This window comes from Lethenteron reissneri, chromosome 25 (assembly GCF_015708825.2).
Source record: "Lethenteron reissneri isolate LAM-NWPU_2019-01 chromosome 25, ASM1570882v1, whole genome shotgun sequence".
Taxonomy (NCBI): Eukaryota; Metazoa; Chordata; class Hyperoartia; order Petromyzontiformes; family Petromyzontidae; genus Lethenteron; species Lethenteron reissneri.
In genome coordinates this window covers 12,695,824-12,717,665 of record NC_083803.1, presented here as the reverse complement: position 1 = coordinate 12,717,665, position 21,842 = coordinate 12,695,824, and the positions used below count along the sequence as shown (strand labels likewise).

Sequence of the window (21,842 nt, the reverse complement as noted above, 5' to 3'; positions counted from 1 at the left end):
AGTGTTAGAAATTATGCACTTTCTGCAATTGACAGCAGAGACACCCAAGAGATTCATTAAACTCCACTTTGATTAGTAAAATGAGCCGGGCAAGGGTCTTCATATTCCATGTCAGGAGTGTCCAACAATGTTAAGTAATTGAAAGTTTTATGTGCAAATCATATTTCCTTTCTTTTTCACCTAAAAATATGCACGTATGCATGTGCATGAAATGATAATTATCTACGGCTCCTTGCCAATTCACTGCTGAATGAAGGCCTCGCTATCCTATACCTTCATGGAGAAATAAAGGCGGCCAACATTAACAGGCGCTCGCTAACAGAACCTGCATTAACAGTGATGTCAATGGCAGCTGTTGCTGTTGCGTGTGTGGTGCGTATGGGACAGTGATTCTCACATCAATCGAGCAGCCCATCATAGACGCCTTCTCTAAGCCCTTGCGCATGATGCGGTAGAGATCTGGAGGTGCCTTCTTCAGGTCGTAGAACTCGAACACGCCGCCCGTGAAGTCCTCCATGGCTTCGGCAATGCTGCCACCCTTGAGGGCCTCATATGAGCCATTGAGCCTGATGCACAGGATGTCACAAGATGCAACGTTCAGCTTGTGGCACGTACCACTTAACACGCAATGTTCAGCATGTGACACCTGGAATCAGCACATTGTTACATTTTTAATTGAAAACTAATTTATTTAGAACTATTTTTATGTTTAGTTTGTTGTCCTTCCCCTGCACCTCCGATTAGCACGGTTGGTGACGGACGGTGCGAAAGAAGTTCAACATGCATACAGCGTTCTATGCTACATGAATATACGTGTACCCAACATAGTTGTTCATGGACTGATCTATGCATTTGACAATGTACACTTGGAGCGGTCAGTGCAGTGGTTAGTGCATTGCACTATGAACCATGCGACCCGAGTTCGATATGAAATCGTTGAAATCCCAGCTTAGGGCCCACTCAACCCATCATCCTCCTGCAACCAATAATAACCACCATTGAGTGGAAAGACAATTGCAATCGTTCTGTACATAGACAGGACTCCATCATAGTAATGTGGAATGTTTTACCACTGCCTTAGGACCACCAGTGGAGGTGGCCGCTGCTCAATGCCCATTTGAGCCTGGAGGGGGGACACCGACTTTGTATTTCACACAAAGATTACATTCAAGGAAAAACAATTGTTGCCCTTTGCTTATAAACTAGAGCTTTCTCCTCCAAGCCTTAGCTACAGGGTCCCTTATGACCGAATGTTTAAAATAAGGAAGTTAAAAGTTAATGTATTAGGTATAGCCCTGTGAGACATTCGGCTCGAATCGGGTGCAACCGCAACAAACAAAAAACAAAAATATGAACAAGAAAACATCTTAAAGTGACTATGTGCAAACAGAAAATCCAAGAAAAGACAGCAAAATATTGCAGAAAAAAATCACTGTACACCAACCCTGTGCAAATATCCCAGTGGGATGCAAGTCAAAAAACAACAACCACAAGACAACTTAGATTAAGGCCATCAGTGACAGCCACCGTACCTTCACTGGCCTATCACGTTCTGGTTTCGTCGTCCATTCACTGGCGAATTATGCCACACACATCTGCCATGTGCATGGCATAATGGCTTATGTCTGTGCGTAGGAACACGTTGGTATGGCTACATGAATTCACAATTACCATAATTTTTACGTGCATCCAATTAGCACCTCTTTTGTTCGCTCGTGAAATAATCGGGTCATTATAAATGGAATGGTGCGTGTGCCAGTGTGCACTATGGCAGGAGAAAAGACAAAATGAGTGCCCATTTTCAACTGGTGGTCCATGAGCCAGATTCAGCTCATGCCAGCTTTTGGAGTGGCCCGTTGCACAATGTCCTGCCAGGAAATTGACTAAGAGACAGGCTGGATCTGATTAGTGAACGAATTGACCGGAGACGTGCCGCATTTCAAACACGAAGCTGATATTGGGTGCAACCAAATTAATTTGTAAAGTCGCAAATTGAGAGGGCGGGAGTAGTGAAACCTGTCCAACTATCTAATGCTAACGTTTTTAAGCTGCCCCAAAAAAAATGCAGAGTTGTAGAATCCTTCTGTTGGGTATGAATTAATATAATGATCCATTTAATGAATTAATATATGAGAGTAAAAGTGTCATGAATACCACAAGGCATCACAGGAAATTCCACAGTACGTTGCACGTCCGAGGGAGTGATTGTAAATTATATGTGCAGCAGTCTTATACATCGTCAAGTTAAAGTTTTTTTTTCCCATGAGCATGGGGTGGTGATTATTTTCATTCATGGCCCTAAGCATAATAAGTAAATTCCACATTTCTATGACGGGGACAGTGTTTCAGTCATTGCTGGTTTGCCACAAAGGGTTCTCATTATTTTAACCCAAAGGCATAACGAGTTGAACCAACATTTTAATGACATATCCGTTTTTTAGTTCAATGCTATGCAACAACGACACTCATTGGTATAATTATTATTAATCATCAATACAGTACTGACCTTTAACCCTCCTGACAAGATTATGAATTTTGTAAACAACATTAGTTGTTAGGTTAATGGCATGCCCTAATGGCTCATTAAACACACTAAAAGTTGTCCATATCATATTGCACTGTATGGATGTTTTCCATGGTGATGGGGATTCTTATGGACTCGAGGAGATATTAGATTATTAAAATATAACAATATTTTAGTTATCCAATTAACTGAATCTTAAGGGGGGTTTTTCAGATGGTGATATATATACATAGAGATGTTTGGCCATTATCTTTATTTATTTGAGGTTTTTGTGTGGGAGGAAAAAAAACTATTTTGTCCAAAAAAAATCTCACTTATAAAACACCGCTCAAATGCTATAACGCAATCGATTGAAAACCGACTTGCTGCGCCGCTTTCTATAGGCATCACTTTTTTTCCCGTACATGCGGGTTGCGCCTCAGCGTAAACCACCAAGGAAACGATATTGAAACCCTCAGACCCACTTTCTTCATAGCCTCCGATGGACACCAAACTCGCCCTGCGTGTCGATTCCCTCACACACACAATGAGACCTCCACGGTCCACCAACCCCAACTTCAAAGAGCTAGATGATTAGATAAGCAACGTTATGGCAGGTGTAGTGCAGGTTGGTTCGGTAGCCTGAGCACACTCGTTGGTTGGTAGATCTGGCAAAGTAGGGCACTCTCAAGCATGACGTTGAAAGTCACTGTTTAGCAGTTTTGATAGTATCCCGAGAACAGATCCAGAAGTAGGCATTTGCATATTTAGCAGCATCTAGCCTCGCACTTTACCGTGTACACCTAGCCTGGCACATGTAAAAAACTAAAATTATGAACGAAACTATTTTTCTTTTTTCTTCTTCTTGGTTCTTTCGGTAAAATCACGTAGAAGGGAAATAATAAAATAATAAAAATAAAACATGATAAAACAATTCTCACGACGTTTCGGCCACAACGCAAGCAGCCGTCCTCAGGTGAAGAACAGGTCTGTCAGACGCTGTCTTTCCGACAGACCTGTTCTTCACCTGAGGACGGCTGCTTGCGTTGTAGCCGAAACGTCGTGAGAATTATTTTATTATGTTTTATTTTTATTATTTTATTATTTCCCTTCTACATGACTTTACTGAAAGAACCAAGAAGATGAATCCTTGCAGTCACGAAAGATTTAAATCGATATTTTTCTTTTACCAGGTAAGGCACGCAGAGCGATGTAGCTATTTCTTTCAGAAGCGACCTGACCACAAATGACAGCTCAACCAAGTGGCTTTTTCTGCGTGGAAATTTACAGCAGCCAAATACTCTAAACGCGTGATGTTGACTCTAAATGTGGAAGGAAAAACTGGAGGACCCGGGAAAAAAATCCACGCAACTATAGGGAAAGAGACACGCAAATAAAAAAAATATACAGGCGTCATCAGGGTCGTGATCGAACCTGCGACCTCCTTCCATACTAAGCGAGGTGGTTAACATCTCGCCACTGTGGCGCCCCTATTGGCCACGGTGATTGGCACTGCCACTTGGCATTTCAGTGCAAGTAAAATATGAATGGCCGTGATGACAGAGGTTTTATTATTCCTGACATAAATCTTTCATGTTATGAGATCCTGGAAAATATACGCATAGATTATGAGTGGAATTACATGTTTTGTCGAAATCTATAGTTTAGCATGCTTCAAAAATGTTCCGATTAACATTGGTGTACATTGTACGTTTGCATAATGCAATGAGGGGGAAAATGGTTGAACCAAAAGCTCCAAACTCCAGTATCCTACAATGCAACAAGTCACATCAAAGTGCTTCGCAGCACAAACAGTAAATATAAACGCACCTGTTGAAACAAAAGGGGGACATTTTAGGAAGAAAAAAAGTTCAAAAGATGAGTAACAAATGTAAAACATTGGACGATAACCCACGCACACCAACAAAGCGGGGCAAGGCCGCACCCGCATTCAAAGAAGAACGCTCCGTTCTACAAGGGTGCTCGCCCAACTGAGTAAAATCACACCGGCCATCTTGGTCCCAACAAACCCCACCACCCCCATTGGCCATTGGACCAACTTTACCGCAGGCTGACCTCCCTCACCGGCACGACACGCCTGGCCACGACGGAACGGCCCTTCTGATCCCAAAGATGTAATGTGCCGCAAGAAGAAAAGGTGTTTAATCGGTGTGCGCCGCCCGCCACGGACGCATGGTTCAGAAACGTGGTCACGAACGCCACCTCCAATTAGCACGGTCTGCTACGCACGGCGCGAAAGAAGTTCGACGCACACACGAGTTCAACGTGAATACATACGTGAACATTTTTTTTTTACAAAAGATGAAAGGTGTGAAAGGAAGTGCGGAGGGTGGTACGCTTGGAAATGACATTTCGAGACAGAGAGTGGAACACACGGATTAAAATCACACGCTGGTTAAAGAGATCGCCTAAACTGTTGAAAAGAGCAAGTGAGCTTGGTAAGGCCACGGCACGATAAGGTACGATCACCGATGGTCAAGAAAAGCGATGAAATGGCAACCCAGGAATTCAACGCGTCTGAAAGTACGTCCCTTGAGGAAATGGAAAGTGATCAAATCAGCCCGTGCGCAGGTTGCTATCGGTGCATTGATACATCGCAGAGCTGTGAGAGACGGCGACGACCTGGGGAGGCCTCCTTGCAGCAGCAGCAGCAACAGCAGCAGCAGCGAATAGACAACTCTTTGTAATTTGACAAACACGTGCTGGATAGGTGCAAGGTGCACGGGGTTCGTGTAACACACACGGGGCAATGGCAAAGTGTGTGTCGGGAATGTTCGTGGCATGCCGAGCGAGTGGTACACGTGCACTGCACACGCAAGGCGAGGGTCGTGCTTGCAGGGGTTGTACTTTGCATATGCCTTCTCGAGCAGCGCACTCCAGAACTCGTTGCGGTCTGTGGAGTGCAGGAAAGCCAGCTTGTTGTTCTGCGTGGGTAGCAGGTCGTCAATAACCACGTCCACCCACTCACCAAACTGCCAGAACTGAGAAAAAAAGGCGAACGGCGGAGGGAGTGGGAGGGGAATGGGAGGGAGAAGGGAAAGCAGAGGGCTCAGCAGTCAACGCACGGATAAACACCAAGAGCTCCTCAAGGGTGAGCGGAGTGTGGAGATACACCCAGGCAAGTTTAACTCCATCCATTCTCGATCTGTTTGTTTACCCCAGCCAGAGGGCATTTGCAGGAGGGAACGGGCAAAATAAGGTTGCCCAGTGTGGAATGTGCGCGTGTATGTTCATGCAGGACCGTTCCGGCCTTCATAGGTGCTCGCTAACAGCACTTTTCCTCAACAGTCTGTTAAGGCTATACGGGGGGGATCTTTGTCTTTGCAGGATGGAGCCGGGGCCAGTTGTCGAGATGGGCACCGGAATGGGTCTCCACGAGTTCCGGCGACCAAGTCTCCCACCACCTGGCCGTAGGCCTTAGGCCTTATGCCAGGTGGTGGGAGACTTGCTCGGGCCGACGTTGGAGGTCGCGCGTCTACTGCGCAACAGCTGCGGGATTCCGGCACAGGGCGGAGAGCGTTGGCCGAGGTGTGATGGCATCAACTGGCTTGGGACATGATCACATCTTGATCTTTAAACAGCTTCTCGCGCTGTGCGAGCTGATTGCTGCAGTGAGGAAAGTTATTGGGAAGAGACTTAACACGGAATGGGCTCCATGCGACAGCTATTGTACACGGGCTGCATTTAAAGAGTGCGCTTGCAAATGACTGCGGTTAAGGTAAATTCAACGCCTCGCTGCTCAAATAAGCGTGGGGAAGTGCCCATCTCTGTTGCTGGCTCTGAGTGAGTGGTAAAAATTACGCATTCCTGTGATGGGGATCAATCTCTCAACCCTCACAACCTTTATAATTCCCTCAAAGTGGTACCCAATTATCAAGCCCTTCAGGGATGATGGGCTGTTCCGAGCCGCAGACTGGAATTTTCAATCCGCAACTTTCTAATTGATAGTCTGAGTGCTCTACCACATCGACACCAGGTCTGATATTCATACACACGCTGTAGATTTATACATTTTACAAGCCATTCAACTATTGTACTGAGCAAGGGTACGCTTTAAATTAACTCTGTTACTCTCAGACACCACCAAAGGCAAATTCATCATCTCTGATTACTCGATTGTTTTAATTTGTTTATGAAGGTAAAGAAACATTCAGCCTCAAGCTGATTTACAAAGACTGATCCGTAGACGGCCTTGTTGCAACAAAGGATGTTACAGCAGGGAATACATTTAACATTGCAGACTCTGAGTAGTGAGAAAAACAGCATTCGGGTCATGCACCATTCAATTGACATCTTAACATCCATTGTCACATTATTTTCCCCAATACTATATTCAACGCAGCAGCACACAGAGAACAATGGAAAAACATAACGGAGACGTCGCCAGAGACTGTGAGAAAAGTGCGCGGGTGCTAATCTTCTTTCCTTTTAAAATTTACAAGATTGTAGCCACAATTGACCGTGGCTTAAATTTTAATTCAAGGCATCCTATAAAGAGCCATGAAGACAAGCCTCTGGCTTGGACGATAACGCGACGCTCACCATTGATTTCATTGTCGTCTGTGTAAGCGATGGGGAACATGTTTTATCGTGCAATTTTGCCTTTAAGAGAGGCTCATTCGAAAGTCTCTTTTTCTGTCGTTTTTTTTATTAACATAGGTTAAGTATTTTGTTTGCTCTTTCAGCGCTTGCTCTATAGGAAATCCTGGGCCCAGCCATTGCAACGTGGAGTTTTCACAACCGGTTCAGGTCCACGAACGAAAGCGAGCAACGTGGCCACGCCTTCGTCCAAGTAGCGTGACACTTTGACTTGAGCACAGGTTTTTTTTATCTTCCGAAGAGCACATTTTCGTCGTAACTACGTGGAAGCGACGAGTGAGCCGTGTTTAAAGTGGACGTTGGCGTCACCTGGAAGTGGAAGATGCCGGCGTAGCCGTCGCTGAAGCTCTGTCCTTCTGGCACCACGCGAGCCAACAGCCTGGGGTGCAGGGTCAGGGATGCAATGGCTGCCAGCAGCCAGCAGTCGCCTGCAACAAATGCAAACGTTTCCTATTTGGTCTTGAGACAATTAAAAGCCGCCAGCGAGAACCTAATGAAGCCGGCACAGCACACGAGGGGGCGGTGTGGTTAGAACCGTGCCCGGCCGCATTTGTCTCCCCGGTGCCAATGTCTAGACAGCACACCAAGTTAACTCATTTAAGGTGCACTCAATGCAGTGGAGGCCTCATAGGGTGTGTACAGATACCAATTGTCACTGATGCTATCCATGGGTGAGAATTGAACCCAAGTCGCTTGGAGAGCAATGCAGCGAGCGAACTGCTGCACCACTACTCCCCTTCATGCACAATTTCATACAACAGCAGCTCTTATTTGCTGCTAAGACGTAGCGATGTCGCCGCGGTGCTTATGCTAGACTTAGGTACACTCTGAGATGATGTGGAGTGGCAAAGGCTTACTGGCAGGTCACGGGAAAGACCCAGGTGTTATATGGCTTAACAGATATCCGAACAGACACCCCATGCTTACGAGCACATACACAATGGATACACTTGGGAGGTTGGGTTTTAGGAGAGGTAATAACGTATTTATAATATTCTGTTTATCCAGGAAAGCCTCAACGAGCCTCTCCATGTTCTTGGTTCTTTCGGTAAAGTCACGTAGAAGGGAAGTAATAAAATAATAAAAATAAAACATAATAAAATAATTCTCACGACGTTTCGGCCACAACGCAAGCAGCCGGGGGTGGGTTTAATTATGGGAGGCTGCTTGCGTTGTGGCCGAAACGTCGTGAGAATTATTTTATTATGTTTTATTTTTATTATTTTATTACTTCCCTTCTACGTAACTTTACCGAAAGAACCAAGAAGATGAATCCCTGCAGTCACGAAAGCTTTAAATCGAAATTTGAGCCTCTCCGTGCTTTTACAGGCAACCTCTGCTTGCGACGTTCATTTCGAAAGCAAAGCTCGCCGCACGGCATCGCGTTGATTTCGCCACGGACACGCATGCGTTGGTGAATGTGAGCGGTCGTATTCTCCCTCGAAGGTTACGGTTTGAGAGCTGTGCTATCGTTCAACTTACCCAGAGCCCCCTGCTTGATGTCGGTTCTTGTGGCTCCATTCACAATGAACTGTGGGTTGTAGCATATTTCCTGAGGTGCACGTGGGGGTAACAGTGCGAGTAAACAGGACGATTAGACCTTGGTGCTCCGCATCACCCCTTTCACTCTGTTGCCTGCAGTAAATTGCATTTGGGGAAAATTACTAAATCCAAAGAGGCAAAATGTCTCTAAGCTCTAATAGTTTAGAGGTTAGGAGGTGGGTTTAATTATGGGAGCATGTGGCAAGTAGCCAACAGGGCCCAGGAAATATTTTTTCAAGGGGCACTGGCTATGGCTTGCCCCGCTGTCCAATACTGGGTGGTGCAGCACCTGCTCCAATATCCTCGACGTTGCCATGAATAGAAAAAAAATATATCAAACACTGCATTGCAAAAAGCACATCTTTCAGAGACAACATCCCTGAGAGACATGAGGAGGAGCACACAGATAAGAGAACATGTGCAAGTTAGAGACGTCAATATATGCTTTTTAAGAAAAGTGGACTTTGAGCGGAGAAAGATTAACGACAGAGTGGCAGCCAGGGAAGGGAACGCGCCTCAGTAGAGGTCCACCGTGCAGACGGAGCGATGAAGTCAACGCGTGTGAAAGCAACTCGATAGATTGTTGCAATTGCAGGACAGCGAAAGATGACGATGCCTTGGAAATATATTTATCCAGCAGTAGATAGATGGTCTGCTGAATGAAGGTCTTTCATGATGATGATGACGATGCAAAGAGTGAAATTATATACGGTAACAAACAATTTAAGGGCGTTCCCGTACTCAAACGAGCATTGGGTTAAACTCATCTCCACTGCCAGTCCTGACGCAGTGATGGAAATCGCATGCTCCTATCCCCGCACCTCCGATAATGAATCACGGTTGGTTCCGTACGGTGTGGAAGAGGCTCAACAACAGACAACAAAAGGCAACGACTTTTGCCTTTACACTCGGTGGTACTCTTGTTTTTGTTTTAAACCACTGTAGAAGGATGATGGACGGATTTGACTGACCACCGGCCAGCATTTATAATCACGACCTTTCGATTGTGTCGGATGCTCTAACCGCAGCGTTATCCCACGAGGTGTGTGAGAGAGAGAGAGAGAGAAAAACGCAGAGAAAAATAAAGAAATATAAGCAGCGACGGTCACCACGGATGGCGAGACTTGCTGAAGAAAAAACAAGTGCACGGCAGGAGCCGTGTCACGATGTCACGTTTCATCTTCTTGGTTCTTTCGGGAAAGTCACGTAGAATGTAAACAATAAAAATAATAAAATAAAACATAATAAAATAATTCTCACGACGTTTCGGCCACAACGCAGGCAGCCGTCATCAGGTGAAGACCGGGGAGACAGCGTCTGAATGAATGTTTCCATTCTACGTGACTTTACCGAAAGAACCAAGAAGATGAATCCCTGCAGTCACGAAAGCTTTAAATCGAAAGATGTCACGTTTGTGTCGATCCACTGCTGGATGGGGACCTCCCCCCCACGCTGGGCTATTTGGTCAAAGGCCGCTACGTTTCAATTGTTAAATTTATTATGAATACCTTTGGGCCCTTTTTGGAGGAAGAGTTAAAAATCAATAAGCTTTGCCAATATGCCATGTGCAACGCTGGTGGACTCCCCCAATCCGCCCCAGAATGTCACTCAGTATGAGGCCACTGCGCGGGCAGTTGCTCTGGGCACTCACACTGGCACTGCATTAAACCCAGCTGATGAAGCCGAATTAGCAGACGGCAGCAAACGCACTTGCATGCTGCACGCCTCATTGACGCGGCGCCACTTAAAATGCATCAACATCGCCCGCCCGTGATCGGCGTACGCCTTGTTTACATCACATTTCTCGGCACATCAATCGAAAGATAGGGGACACAAGATAACGATGCACGCCTTTGTCCCTCTCTCGTCTAACTATTCCCTGAATGTTGTTGTCGTTGTTCTTATTGTTCAAGGACAATACCAAGTGGGTGTGAGACAGTGCTCAGAGCCATGTGTACGTGTGTGTGTGTGATTGAACATGGGTATATGTCAGGCTGCATACCCAAGTCCGTGTATGTGACAAGGAGCGGCAGCCGAACTGGTCAGCACACTGCGGTAAGTACAGTCGAGGCAAACCTGGACTCAATCTTCATGCACTATGCATAACATTATTGGCACGTTACATCTGGCCATGCGCTGGGCCTCCCTTAGGTTGACTTGGCCTTAAATATACATGTAATGATGCGTACATTAATTGATTACAATCGCTCCTTGCATAATGTACTCATCTATCAAGGAAAGCCACACTACGTCACAGAGCTCTCTTTCAGGTGGATCCTGCTGCATTGCGTTTTTATTTTAAGATGTGTTCAGCCAAATACTCATGAGTCTTTATGATACACGTGGAAGGAAACCGGAGCAGAAGGAGACAACCCACGCGCACGAGGGGGCAACACTCTATCCCTGTACAGATGAAAACAGATGGCGATTAGTCCATTCGCTGTACTGCCTTCTCCTGGCGAGTCGGGGTATGCACCTCGACACCCATGGGAAGGGAGTTTCACAACATTTTGTGCGATCCACCAACTATTGCTTTACACGGCGCTGGATTACAAGCCATCTGCATCGCCATCACCGCCCTTGCATGTACTGTTCCAAACGTCACATTGTGCGTATGATTATCAATTATTTCTCATTTAGATCACATGGCAATAGACTGAATATGACTTGACAATAAAGCCAGGTTAAACAATGAAATAACAATACAAACGGGACGAAATAACAACCTTTTTGTCGGATTCGGTATTGTTCGAGATGTGAATCGATGCATGCCCAGAGCCTGGTTTTCAGCATGTGCTGATACTCTCCAATAGCCCGTGTTTACGCGTGTGTGTGTTTGAGTTGCTGTCACAACACTGTGTGTAGAACTGGGCTCTCTGGGGCCAAATGAGTATTAAATTACTCCACCAATTATCAGTTCAGTTATTCGACTAATTAAAAAATTACAATAATAGTTGGGGGAAGAAAAAAGGTCTCACCTCTGTTCCGACATGTGCCGCTGGACGGGAAGTGATGGGCGAGGCTTGGGGATTTTTTTACTTTCAGGAGGTAGGAAGTTTAGTGGTGCGGGGGGGGGGGTGTGCTAATTAATAAGGGCCTAAGTAAACAACCACAAAAATGTAGTTGATTAATTGACTTATCGGACTAATCGTCCCAGCTATAATTGTGTGTGTGTGTGTGTATCGCCATGCTGTATATATTTGTTTTATCAGTGGGGAACGGTAGTGTAGCGGTTAGCGCGCTGCGTTACAAATCCGATGGCCCGAGTTCGATTCCCGCTCATGCCCAACACCAATGACGATTATCTGAACCGGTCCTGGGCCTCCCGTAAGTCGACTCGGCCTCAAATGAGTACCCAGTGTGGTGTTAACATCGCCACTGGGGAGACAAAGGTGGTGGGGCGTGGTGTTGGCTCCCCGGCCCTTCGTGTGCCATGTCGGCCTTCATAGGTGCTCACTTACAGCACTTGCCCCAACAGTCTGTTAAGGCTATACGGGGATCTTTGTCTTGGAGTTGTTTTTATCGCCGTGCTGTTGCAGTACTATATTCCAAAAGCACACGAGCTTTTTTGGCATTGTATAAGAGAGCCAGTCCATATTGACATCAACTTGAAGTTATTTACCTCATTGCAGAGGCTGGGAAGACGAGAAAATGAAAATCCATTCAAAATAATTTCAATACCCGGGTCCAATTTTTTTTTTACTTTGGGATCCAATATTGAACCGTGGATATCAAATACACATCAGAGCATTTCCAAGACGTTACGTGAAAATGTTGCGCATTTGACCAAACCATAGCTCAAGCGTGTGTACATTTCCAATATTGTGCATATTTACAATTACACTAAATACGAATCTATTGTCAGCGAAAAAAAATACCATCGTGAGAGACATTCTTAATTAATCAACACAATGCCCAGAAATTCTAAAATGTTATTTTAAAAAAACCCTGCAGATAACTGTAAATGTAGGAAAGCACGCATGTGCATTCTGCATTTCAGAGTAATGAAAATAATTACAAGCCGCCTCAGTGCATAATTGGTAATAATAAATAAATAATCCAGTAATGGGATTTGTTTAAGTACTGAAATGAAATTTAATCTGTCAACCTTCAAAATCGATGTTTCTCAGTCGCCTTTGTGAATACAGCGAAAGGCAAACCTTGGGTTTGTTTTGACTTCGGTGATTCTCGTCTGCTCTTGCCTATCGCATCAGGTCACCCAGTAGATATTCTTAGGTTTTTTCGGTAAAGTCACGTAGGTAAAAAAATGAAAATTAATACAAGTAAATAAAAGTAAAATAAAAAAATAAAAGTAAAATAAAAATAAAATAAAAATCACGACGGTTCCACCTGAAGACGGAAGCTTGTGTTGCCTCCGAAACGTCGTGATTTTTATTTTATTTTTATTGACCTTATATTAATTTTATTTTTTTTACTTACGTGACTTTACCGAAAAAACCTAAGAACTAGAATCGCCCAGTAGAATTGGTATGAAGAGGCTGACGGTACTGCTGATGAGACCCTCAAAGAAGCTGCAACCAGTTCAGCTGATAAATGCCTATTAAGAATTCAGGATTTGTCGAAGAGTCAAGTCAAAGCATATCTTTCACATGTCAATGAATAGCCTATCCGAAAGACAACCATTTTTGTCTGTTGCACTTACTCATTGTATGATTTTGATGATATCAATTGAAGAGAGAATATAGGACATGAGTGAGATACCATATACTACACAAACATGTTATTGCTACTAGATTAATTACCACGTAAAAACTAAGCAAAACATTGCAACACAGTAAAATATTCCAGCAGTGATGTATGAATATAAGCTACAGTTGGAAGATTGAAAGCATAATTGAACTGTATGAGCTCGGCTAGACTCTTAATAGGCGATTCCCAGCCTCATGTATTAAACATGTTTTCGAATGAAAACATTAGACCAGACTCTCATTAATTAACTGAACCCCCCAAATCGCTGCAGGTAATTTATTTGAGGGTGCCCGAACTTCTTGTTACGGTTTCCATTTCCCAACCGACCCACTTTTAAAAATGAACGTTGCCCTCAGTGTGTGTGCCATGCTGCCGGTGATGTGTGCCAGCATCGTGTTGGCACACATTAATTTGTCTTGTCCCAAAATAAATAAATAAAAAAGCGTTCCAAAGGGTGGCCAACAAAGCGGCAAGTAACTTCTTTGTAAGCGATAAAGAAGCGGGCACAATCGAAAACGGAATATAATTAAACTTGTCTGCACCGAGATGGACGTCCGTAACATCAAACCAAACTGCATTGTATTCTTGATGGAGGTGTTCCAGGACTTATTGCACACGCAGTACAACAAATGGTGGCTCGGTTACAGACCTGCAACCGCTTGCTCACGCCACCAATTAATTACACTGGTCAACAACAAAAGTTTTTTTCTGGCCTGGACTTTTGCAGCTGTTTTAGACTACTTTCAGGGTGCTGATTTCAAATCTGATCTCAGATTTGCTCTATCACATCTAATTTTTATGCTATCGGCATACCCCATTTTCATTGATTTTACCCGAAATTAACTCTGTCACTTATGATTGCAAGTTGTTGCGAGTCAGTGACTGCTTTAGTGTAAAAATATGGTGCTGCATTTTTAGGATAGTGTGTTTATAATATCATTTTATGTAGATATCCACATTTATTTAATATTTTTCTTCTGCAGTTTTTATTGAAAATGCAATATTTGATGTCTCAAAAACCTGATGTGATAGACAAAAACTGATGCCAGATTTGGAATCACCACCCCAAAATTACCTTAAAACCGTTGGAATACCTTATGCCAGAAAAAGTGTGTTGACCAGTGTTAGCGGAAGGACCTCCACGAGAGGAAGCTCTAGAGAGAGCGCCTTGACGATATATATCGGACTAAGGGGCCGTCCATAAATCACGTCACGTGATTTTGGACGATTTTTTCCCCCCTCCCCCCCATCGAGCACACTCGCATATGGGATCGTTAATCTGACCGCGCAGTCTCCTGGCTGGCCCTGCTTGTCAGTGCGCCTGTTTGTGCAACAGAGTCGACGCTTCCATTCCTTGCAGCCGCTCAGGAATTTCTGTGGGGAAATAACGAGAAGCGTTTACATGAATCCAAAGTTGCTCCCTCCGAGAGCGGTTTGTTTGTCCTTCCTCCCCCCCACCCAGCGCACCTAAGATTAGCACGGATGCCTATGTACGGCGCGAAAGAAGTTCAACATACATACACACAAATAGATATTATGTTTGTTGCATCTGACAATCGATCACCTCGTGACCTTCATAAATGTATGAACCAATCAAAACAAACATATTTTGTTTGCAAGGAGGCATGGGATACAAAGACAAGGAAGCAAAGTTCACGTTATCAGAAGTTGAGTGCGTGGCACTAAAACCAATCGATGTAAATTAAACCTCAGTGAGCATTCGTAATCAATAAAACAAATTAATCTCGCACATAGTACCACAACTGAAAAAATGCGTAAGGCAAGACATTCAATTACAATAATGTTAAATAATCTAAGCCTATACATTTCTGAAATGTAATACCGTAATAATAATACAAAATACGTTGTTATAACTTATATTTAAAATAGTCGTTAAAATTCCCTCATTAACTTCTAAAACATTAAAATCGACGATTGCCAATTGGTGACTCGATACGTGAAATTAATTTAAAGTGATAAACTTCACGTGACAAATGAAGCACATGTGCAACATCATTCCATGTAGGTGAAGAATCACATGTAAATAAAACTAATTCCCAAACACAGTTTGGTGAATAGGGGGGGTGGGGGAGGATGCAGGGCCAGGTCAGCTATCACTCTGCGCTGACGGTAGCCGTGGCTGGGAATCGCGTCTCTGGGTGCGTAGCATAGTACACTCTGAACCCGGTGACCCGAGTTGCTACCACCACTTAAATATCACCGCCACTTAAGAAGATTTCTAATTAACATTGCATTTATTTTTATAATGGGACAGGCATTTTTTTTTAGTCCGGTGCCAGCTTGTCACTTTTTCTTTTCCTTTTAGACGGAGTAACCGTGTTTAATGTGATTGAAGCCACAGGTTTTAGCACCCCAGGAGGCATTTGCAGTAACGATCGATAACAACTCAAGGGTCAAAGAATCTCCCACCTCAAATGGGCGATGGGGTGGTGTGATCGTGCCCAATTGACGACCATGAACCAATTGTTGAGATTCCACAATCGCAGTCTATGCGTAGCACGACCACTGTTGACTTCCCCGCAAAGTGCTCCCGGAGGGAGGGTGATGGGCTTTAGCCGACTCCCAGGGAAGGATTTGAAACCTGCAAAAGCTCTCAACTGTGTGTCAAGTTCTCCGATTACGGCGCCATCCGGCCAGAATAATAACTGATGTCGCACAAATGAGAAATGTTGAGGGTCAATGACCGGCAGTTTTATAGAGGAGAAAGACAGAGCGATGAGAAATCCGCCAACGTGGCACAGCTAGTTCCCCCAAACCCAGTGCCAGTTCACACAGCGAGCCCCACTCAAAAGCACTTATCATAATTATAATTGGAATGTGGCAATACAATTATATATATATTTTAAAATCCGGGCAAGAAAATACAGCGGGTGCTCTCAAGAAGAAACGTACGGGCGTGAACATGTCCCAACGGTACACAAAGGTGATATCGTTATCTTTATTTTGTTGTCATTCTTTTTGGTTTTCATCCTCGCAAAACTAACTCCATTGAAGCTGCTGCGGGTAATGTAGCAAACAAATAAATTATGTTTGCAATTCATGTAATCTTAACAGCATGACAGCCACAGCAACAGGCAAGCATGTTCACACATGCTCACAATGTCCTCTATACTGTCCCGCAGTAAATAAGTGTGGCTTGAACCTGCGAGGCATGGAGCATATTTAAGACCATAATTATTTGATTATACAATTTTCGGCGGGCGGGTGGGTGGGTGGGAGAAAGAAAGACGTGAGTGTCGGAGAGAAGAGTGGAGGAGCAGGCGATGAGATGTGCACAGGACAGGAGAAAGGCAAGAGTGCACAAGACCGGGAACATATTTGTAAAGCCATTGACCACCGTGGATAGAGCCCTGATCGAAGATCAGCGAAGAGAGCCTATGTCCTAATTAGACAACTCATTCAAGTTATCCAATGGCTTCTCAGCTGCACATATTCCCTGCATCTCCGATGAGCACGGTGCACAAAACGAAACCGCAGGAGGCAGCTATCGGCCAAGTAGCGAACACAGTACACACACAGTCCACACACACAGCAAGCACACAGAACATGCACAACACACACGCAGTGTCGCCTCACATCTGACCGCATTAGCCGCATGCGAGTGAATTAGATTCGAAATTGCACAAACCGAACCAGCGTAAAGCAAGGGAAACCTGTATCTGTTTCTTTACAGCCCTTTGTGAATTCAATGTTGGAATTAGGGCCTCCCCATACTGTGCCAATCATGGGGCTTGGAAGCCACTGATTTACATCAATGCGGCACAACTCAAAATATTGGCCACCGCTGGGCTCTCCTCGTGTCTACGCCCCTGGTTTGTACTCTTCCACGCGGGATTGTGCTTCCAGCACCACTGCTTGCACCCCGAGGGCTAGGGACAGCCAAATCAAGGGAAAATACCACTTAGGAAAGAGCTTTTTGTACAATCGCTCCATTGCCTTTCAAAGTCGCTGAACACAGGAACCCTTTTTACTCCGAGTGGAATCCTGAGATTGGTTTTCCTTAAGCCAGAATTTCGGGAGATTCTGACTCACCACCCTGACATGAGCACTGTCACACCAACTGGTGCCACACTAGTACAAGATGGCCTGCAAACAAAGATAAAATACTTCTGTAATAAACGCAATCAAATGCACAATGCTCGTGTCGAGAGAATGCCCACCGCTTTGTACAAAATGTCTCCGAAACAAACCATCCTCTTGTGGCAGCGTGACCTGCACCGTGCAGTTGTTAGACGGTGGATACATGCGGTACTTGTACCAGTTTGGCACTCGCTGTTTATTCCACACACTTCTGAAGACACCATATACCTAGTGGATGCTACAGCCAGCGCCGCATGGCACCTGTGGTAACAGCCACAACTGTTTTTCTTTGGAACCCAGGGAGGAGACCGCCATCGATGCAACAATATACATATACATTTTACAATATACATTTTAAGCGGGAATCAAAATGCTCCGTTAATAAAGTGGCTTTTTTTTGCTTGCCGGGCATAGAAGTAGACAGCACATAGAGCTTCGCAGCCGATATAATGATTTGTTGTTGTTAGGTTACGTCCTAGTTTGATGTCAAAGTGCTTGCCCTTGTCCCTCCATCACTGAAGAATAATTGTCATAGTTTATAAGGAAATTCTTTATTTATATATATTTTGGTGTTTAATCCACTCATGAACATTTTTAAGCAACCGGTGGGAATTTTACTGGTCAGAATTTGATCACTACGTTGGCAAGAAAATGGGACCATCTTGTCAGGTACTGGAGGGTTCATGGCAGGAATTGTCATAGAAGGACCACGCAACTAAACCCAAAAACAAATATGCAACTAGAGTTGCTGAAATATAATTTACCAAGTTACAACATTAAATATTGCGATATCAGTTTCCCATAAAACTTTGTAATATTTCTCATTTTTATTGTGTTGTTTTTGTACTTTGCTGAAGTGTACTTTCGATGAAAGTTTACTTTAACGTTTTTCAGCTGCAGGTCACTCCAAATGGGCCTACCATAAGTTGTATAACCATTATCACTCTCTCACCTAGTATACACATTCGGTATTTCAAAAGATGCCATCACATGATAGCCACGCCATCAATTCTTCTGGAAAACATTTAGCAAATAAATATTTTTAATCCATAATAGCGGTCTTTACAAGTTTATTTCAGAAATATTTATACAGGACTAATATTTAAGAAAAAAACTTGAGCAATGATAATCATAATATAGCAATGCAGCATTTAACTAAATGGATGATACGATGATCGTGGATACTGTCTTGTACGATATATAATATCATATCATTGCCATATTACGGCCACGACACTTGTAACTCAGCACTTGGAAGCAGTACTGACAGGTGTATTGATATAATCACCCGTGGTGGCCTGCAGGTCTCAGCAAATTAAGTAGATTGTTGAACGACCTGTATGGATTTTTGATGGTAATCCCCAATTATGCATAGGGTATATTCAATTGCTTTGCTTTGCCGATTTCCTGACACAAGCAAAGTAATCAATAATAAAGCAAAACCCTGCTCAAAATAAGTCATGAGCTGAGGTTTCTCTCGGTGAGGAACGATAATTATTCACGAAAGCTTTAAATCGAAATTTATTCGTATACATTTAAATTATACCACGACATATTTGGGGTTCAATCCGTTTTTTTTCTAGTAAATATTAAACAATGTAAAACATTTATTTTTAGTACTTCAATTTTGTACTGCTTAAACAGCATTGCAGAATGCTTTACACAATCACTGCCAGCATAAACTGTAGCTAGAGGGGGACATCCACCACATATCATTTCTGCCCGCGGTGGATGTATTTATTTGCAATGTGAGAAATGAAATAAGAGGCGGCGGCTGCAATGCCCAGCAAGGGTACAACGCGCCAAAAGCTTTACAATCCACCATCTGCTGGCATTCGCACCTGACTCATGAGCGCAATGTGGGCCATTAAAATTCGAAACAAGCACAATGCTCCCGAGCACCATTTAATTGATGCTGCACTTGAGGAATGCCAGGATGTGAAAAAATTGAACGTCTTCATTAATCTGCAGGAGAATTTGCAGCGATTTTTTTCAGGTCAAAACTCAAAGGGCTGGGTTTTTTTTGCCAATTGCATTGCACAAACAATACGAATGCAGGAATGTATAATGCATTTGAAAAGTATCTCTTAATATGTTTATTGCTTACTGAGCAATCTTCCCAAATGAAGGCAGTTTCCATTCGTCAGTGCTGTAATAGCATGCAAATGTGAATTTCAAATTCCTCGTGAAGACCGAATGGCTGCAGGGAGAGTTCGATGTTACTTACAACAACATCTCAAGGCATTATGCCGAGCACTCTTACCAGGCAACAGTTAAACTGCTTAAAAAGCAGGGGACACCACACGCCATTAGTGACCCAATTAGACAAAAGCTTTAAATAGCCCATTTCTTGGCTTAATGCGTCTGTCTTTTACTTCATCTGAACCGGAGTGGCAAGGCCATGGAAAGATATTGCGATGTCAGGAGGCGAAATAAAATTAACCCGTAAAAACAAAGTTTTTCACTATAAATCCTTGGGAAAATGTCAAAACTGGGTGGTTTTTAACTTTTGCCGACAAAACTGGATCCCAAATGTCAAAACTGGGTGGTCTTGGAAAACGACAGGCAAAACAGGGTGGTGCTTTTTGATATGACAAAACTGGGTGATGTTCAATGTGGACAAATGTCAAAACTGGGTGAAGAAGGTGTACGATTTAATGTATCATTTTGTACACGTTTAGGTCCTTGCGTTATTCATCCATATGTCGCCACAGATTTAGAGCGTTCCAAATGATGTTTCTCGTGGCTCATGTTCCATACCTTGCACCACAACTTCCCGTTTGCATACTGGCACAGTGTGCCAGCTTGCAACTACAGTAACACTTTCAGCTCGCGAACATACACGTACTTGCCATTTGTATACTGGCACAGTGTGCCAGCTCGCTTACTTGCCGTTTGTATACTGGCACAGTGTGCCAGCTCGCTTACTTGCCGTTTGTATACTGGCACAGTGTGCCAGCTCGCTACTACAGTAACACTTACTTGCCATATGTATACTGGCACAGTGTGCCAGCTTGCAACTACAGTAACACTTACAGCTCGCGAACATACCCTAACTTGCCATTTGTATACTGGCACAGTGTGCCAGCTCGCTTACTTGCCGTTTGTATACTGGCACAGTGTGCCAGCTCGCTACTACAGTAACACTTACTTGCCATATGTATACTGGCACAGTGTGCCAGTATACAAATACAAAGTGTTTGGATGAATGGGGTGCTGGCACACTGTGCTAGTATACAATCATCAAGTGTATTTGACAAATGTCAAAACTGGGTGCACCCTGAGTGTCCAAAACTCAAGTTTTTGGCCACCCAGGGTGCACCCAGTTTTGACATTTGGGATCCAGTTTTGTCGGCAAAAGTTAAAAACCACCCAGTTTTGACATTTTCCCTAAATCCTTTATATGCGTGGCGGCTAGAGTCATCTCGTCCTCTGGCTTGGGATGGCTGCCACCTATGGGTCAGATGATTGCATGCCAGAATTGAGCAATTGGTAATTAAATATAATATTTTTGTCCTAAAAAGTGTAAAATTTTGGGAAAAAATTTTCACAAAAATGTTTTGTCAACCACAACGAGTCTGTGTGGAAAATGTCAGCTCGATTGGATCACGGGAAGTGGGTTAAAAAACGACCGAAAGATTTGTACGGTCGTAAGCAAGCAAGCAAGCACGCAAGCACGCAAGCAAGCAAGCACGCGAACTTAATATAAAGGATTTAAACAAGTAAACCCGTAAAAACAAAGTTTTTCACTCTAAATCCTTTATATGCGTGGCGGCTAGAGTCCTCTCGTCCTCTGGCTTGAGATGGCTGCAATCTATGGGTCAGATGATTGTCTGCCAGTATTAAGCAATTGGTAATTAAATATTTAATTTGTTTTCCCTAAACAGTGTAAAATTTTGGAAAAAAAAATTAACGAAAATTAATTGTCACACACAACGAGTCTGTTTGGAAAATGTCAGCTCGATTGGATCACGGGAAGTGGGTTAAAAAACGAGCGAAAGATTTGCACGGTCCTAAGCAAGCAAGCGAACTTAATATAAAGAATTTAAAATATATTCGCCTGTGGAGGACGCGGGGATCGATCCCGCGACCTTTGGCATGGGAAGCGAGGGCGCTACCAACTGCGCTACTCCGCCACAGCCTGTGGAGGGGTTACGCTCTGGGCTCCTATACTGTGACGTTCAGCCAAAGCCATGAATGAGTTCTATTTGAATAAATGTAAAATAGAAAATTTTTGCCTAAAAAGTGTTACATTTTAAAAAAAAATTTCACGAACATTAATTGTCTGTCACAACGAGTCTGTGTGGAAAATGTCAGCTCGATTGGATCACGGGAAGTGGGTTTAAAACCGACCGAAAGATTTGCA

The 21,842-nt window shown here is 43.8% G+C and overlaps 1 protein-coding gene across 2 annotated transcripts in view; it reads right to left on the bottom strand.

Annotated features, from left to right (window-relative positions):
* LOC133347252 (calpain-1 catalytic subunit-like) overlaps positions 1 to 21,842 on the bottom strand; it is a 68,707-nt gene that overhangs the window by 31,881 nt on the left and 14,984 nt on the right. For both annotated transcript variants that reach the window (XM_061559364.1, XM_061559365.1), the window contains exons 2-5: positions 8,606 to 8,675; positions 7,433 to 7,551; positions 5,372 to 5,505; positions 398 to 566 (exon numbers count right to left, since the gene is read on the bottom strand). In XM_061559364.1, the coding sequence (XP_061415348.1) occupies positions 398 to 566; positions 5,372 to 5,505; positions 7,433 to 7,551; positions 8,606 to 8,675 (492 nt within the window). The remainder of the gene's footprint in view (positions 1 to 397; positions 567 to 5,371; positions 5,506 to 7,432; positions 7,552 to 8,605; positions 8,676 to 21,842) is intronic.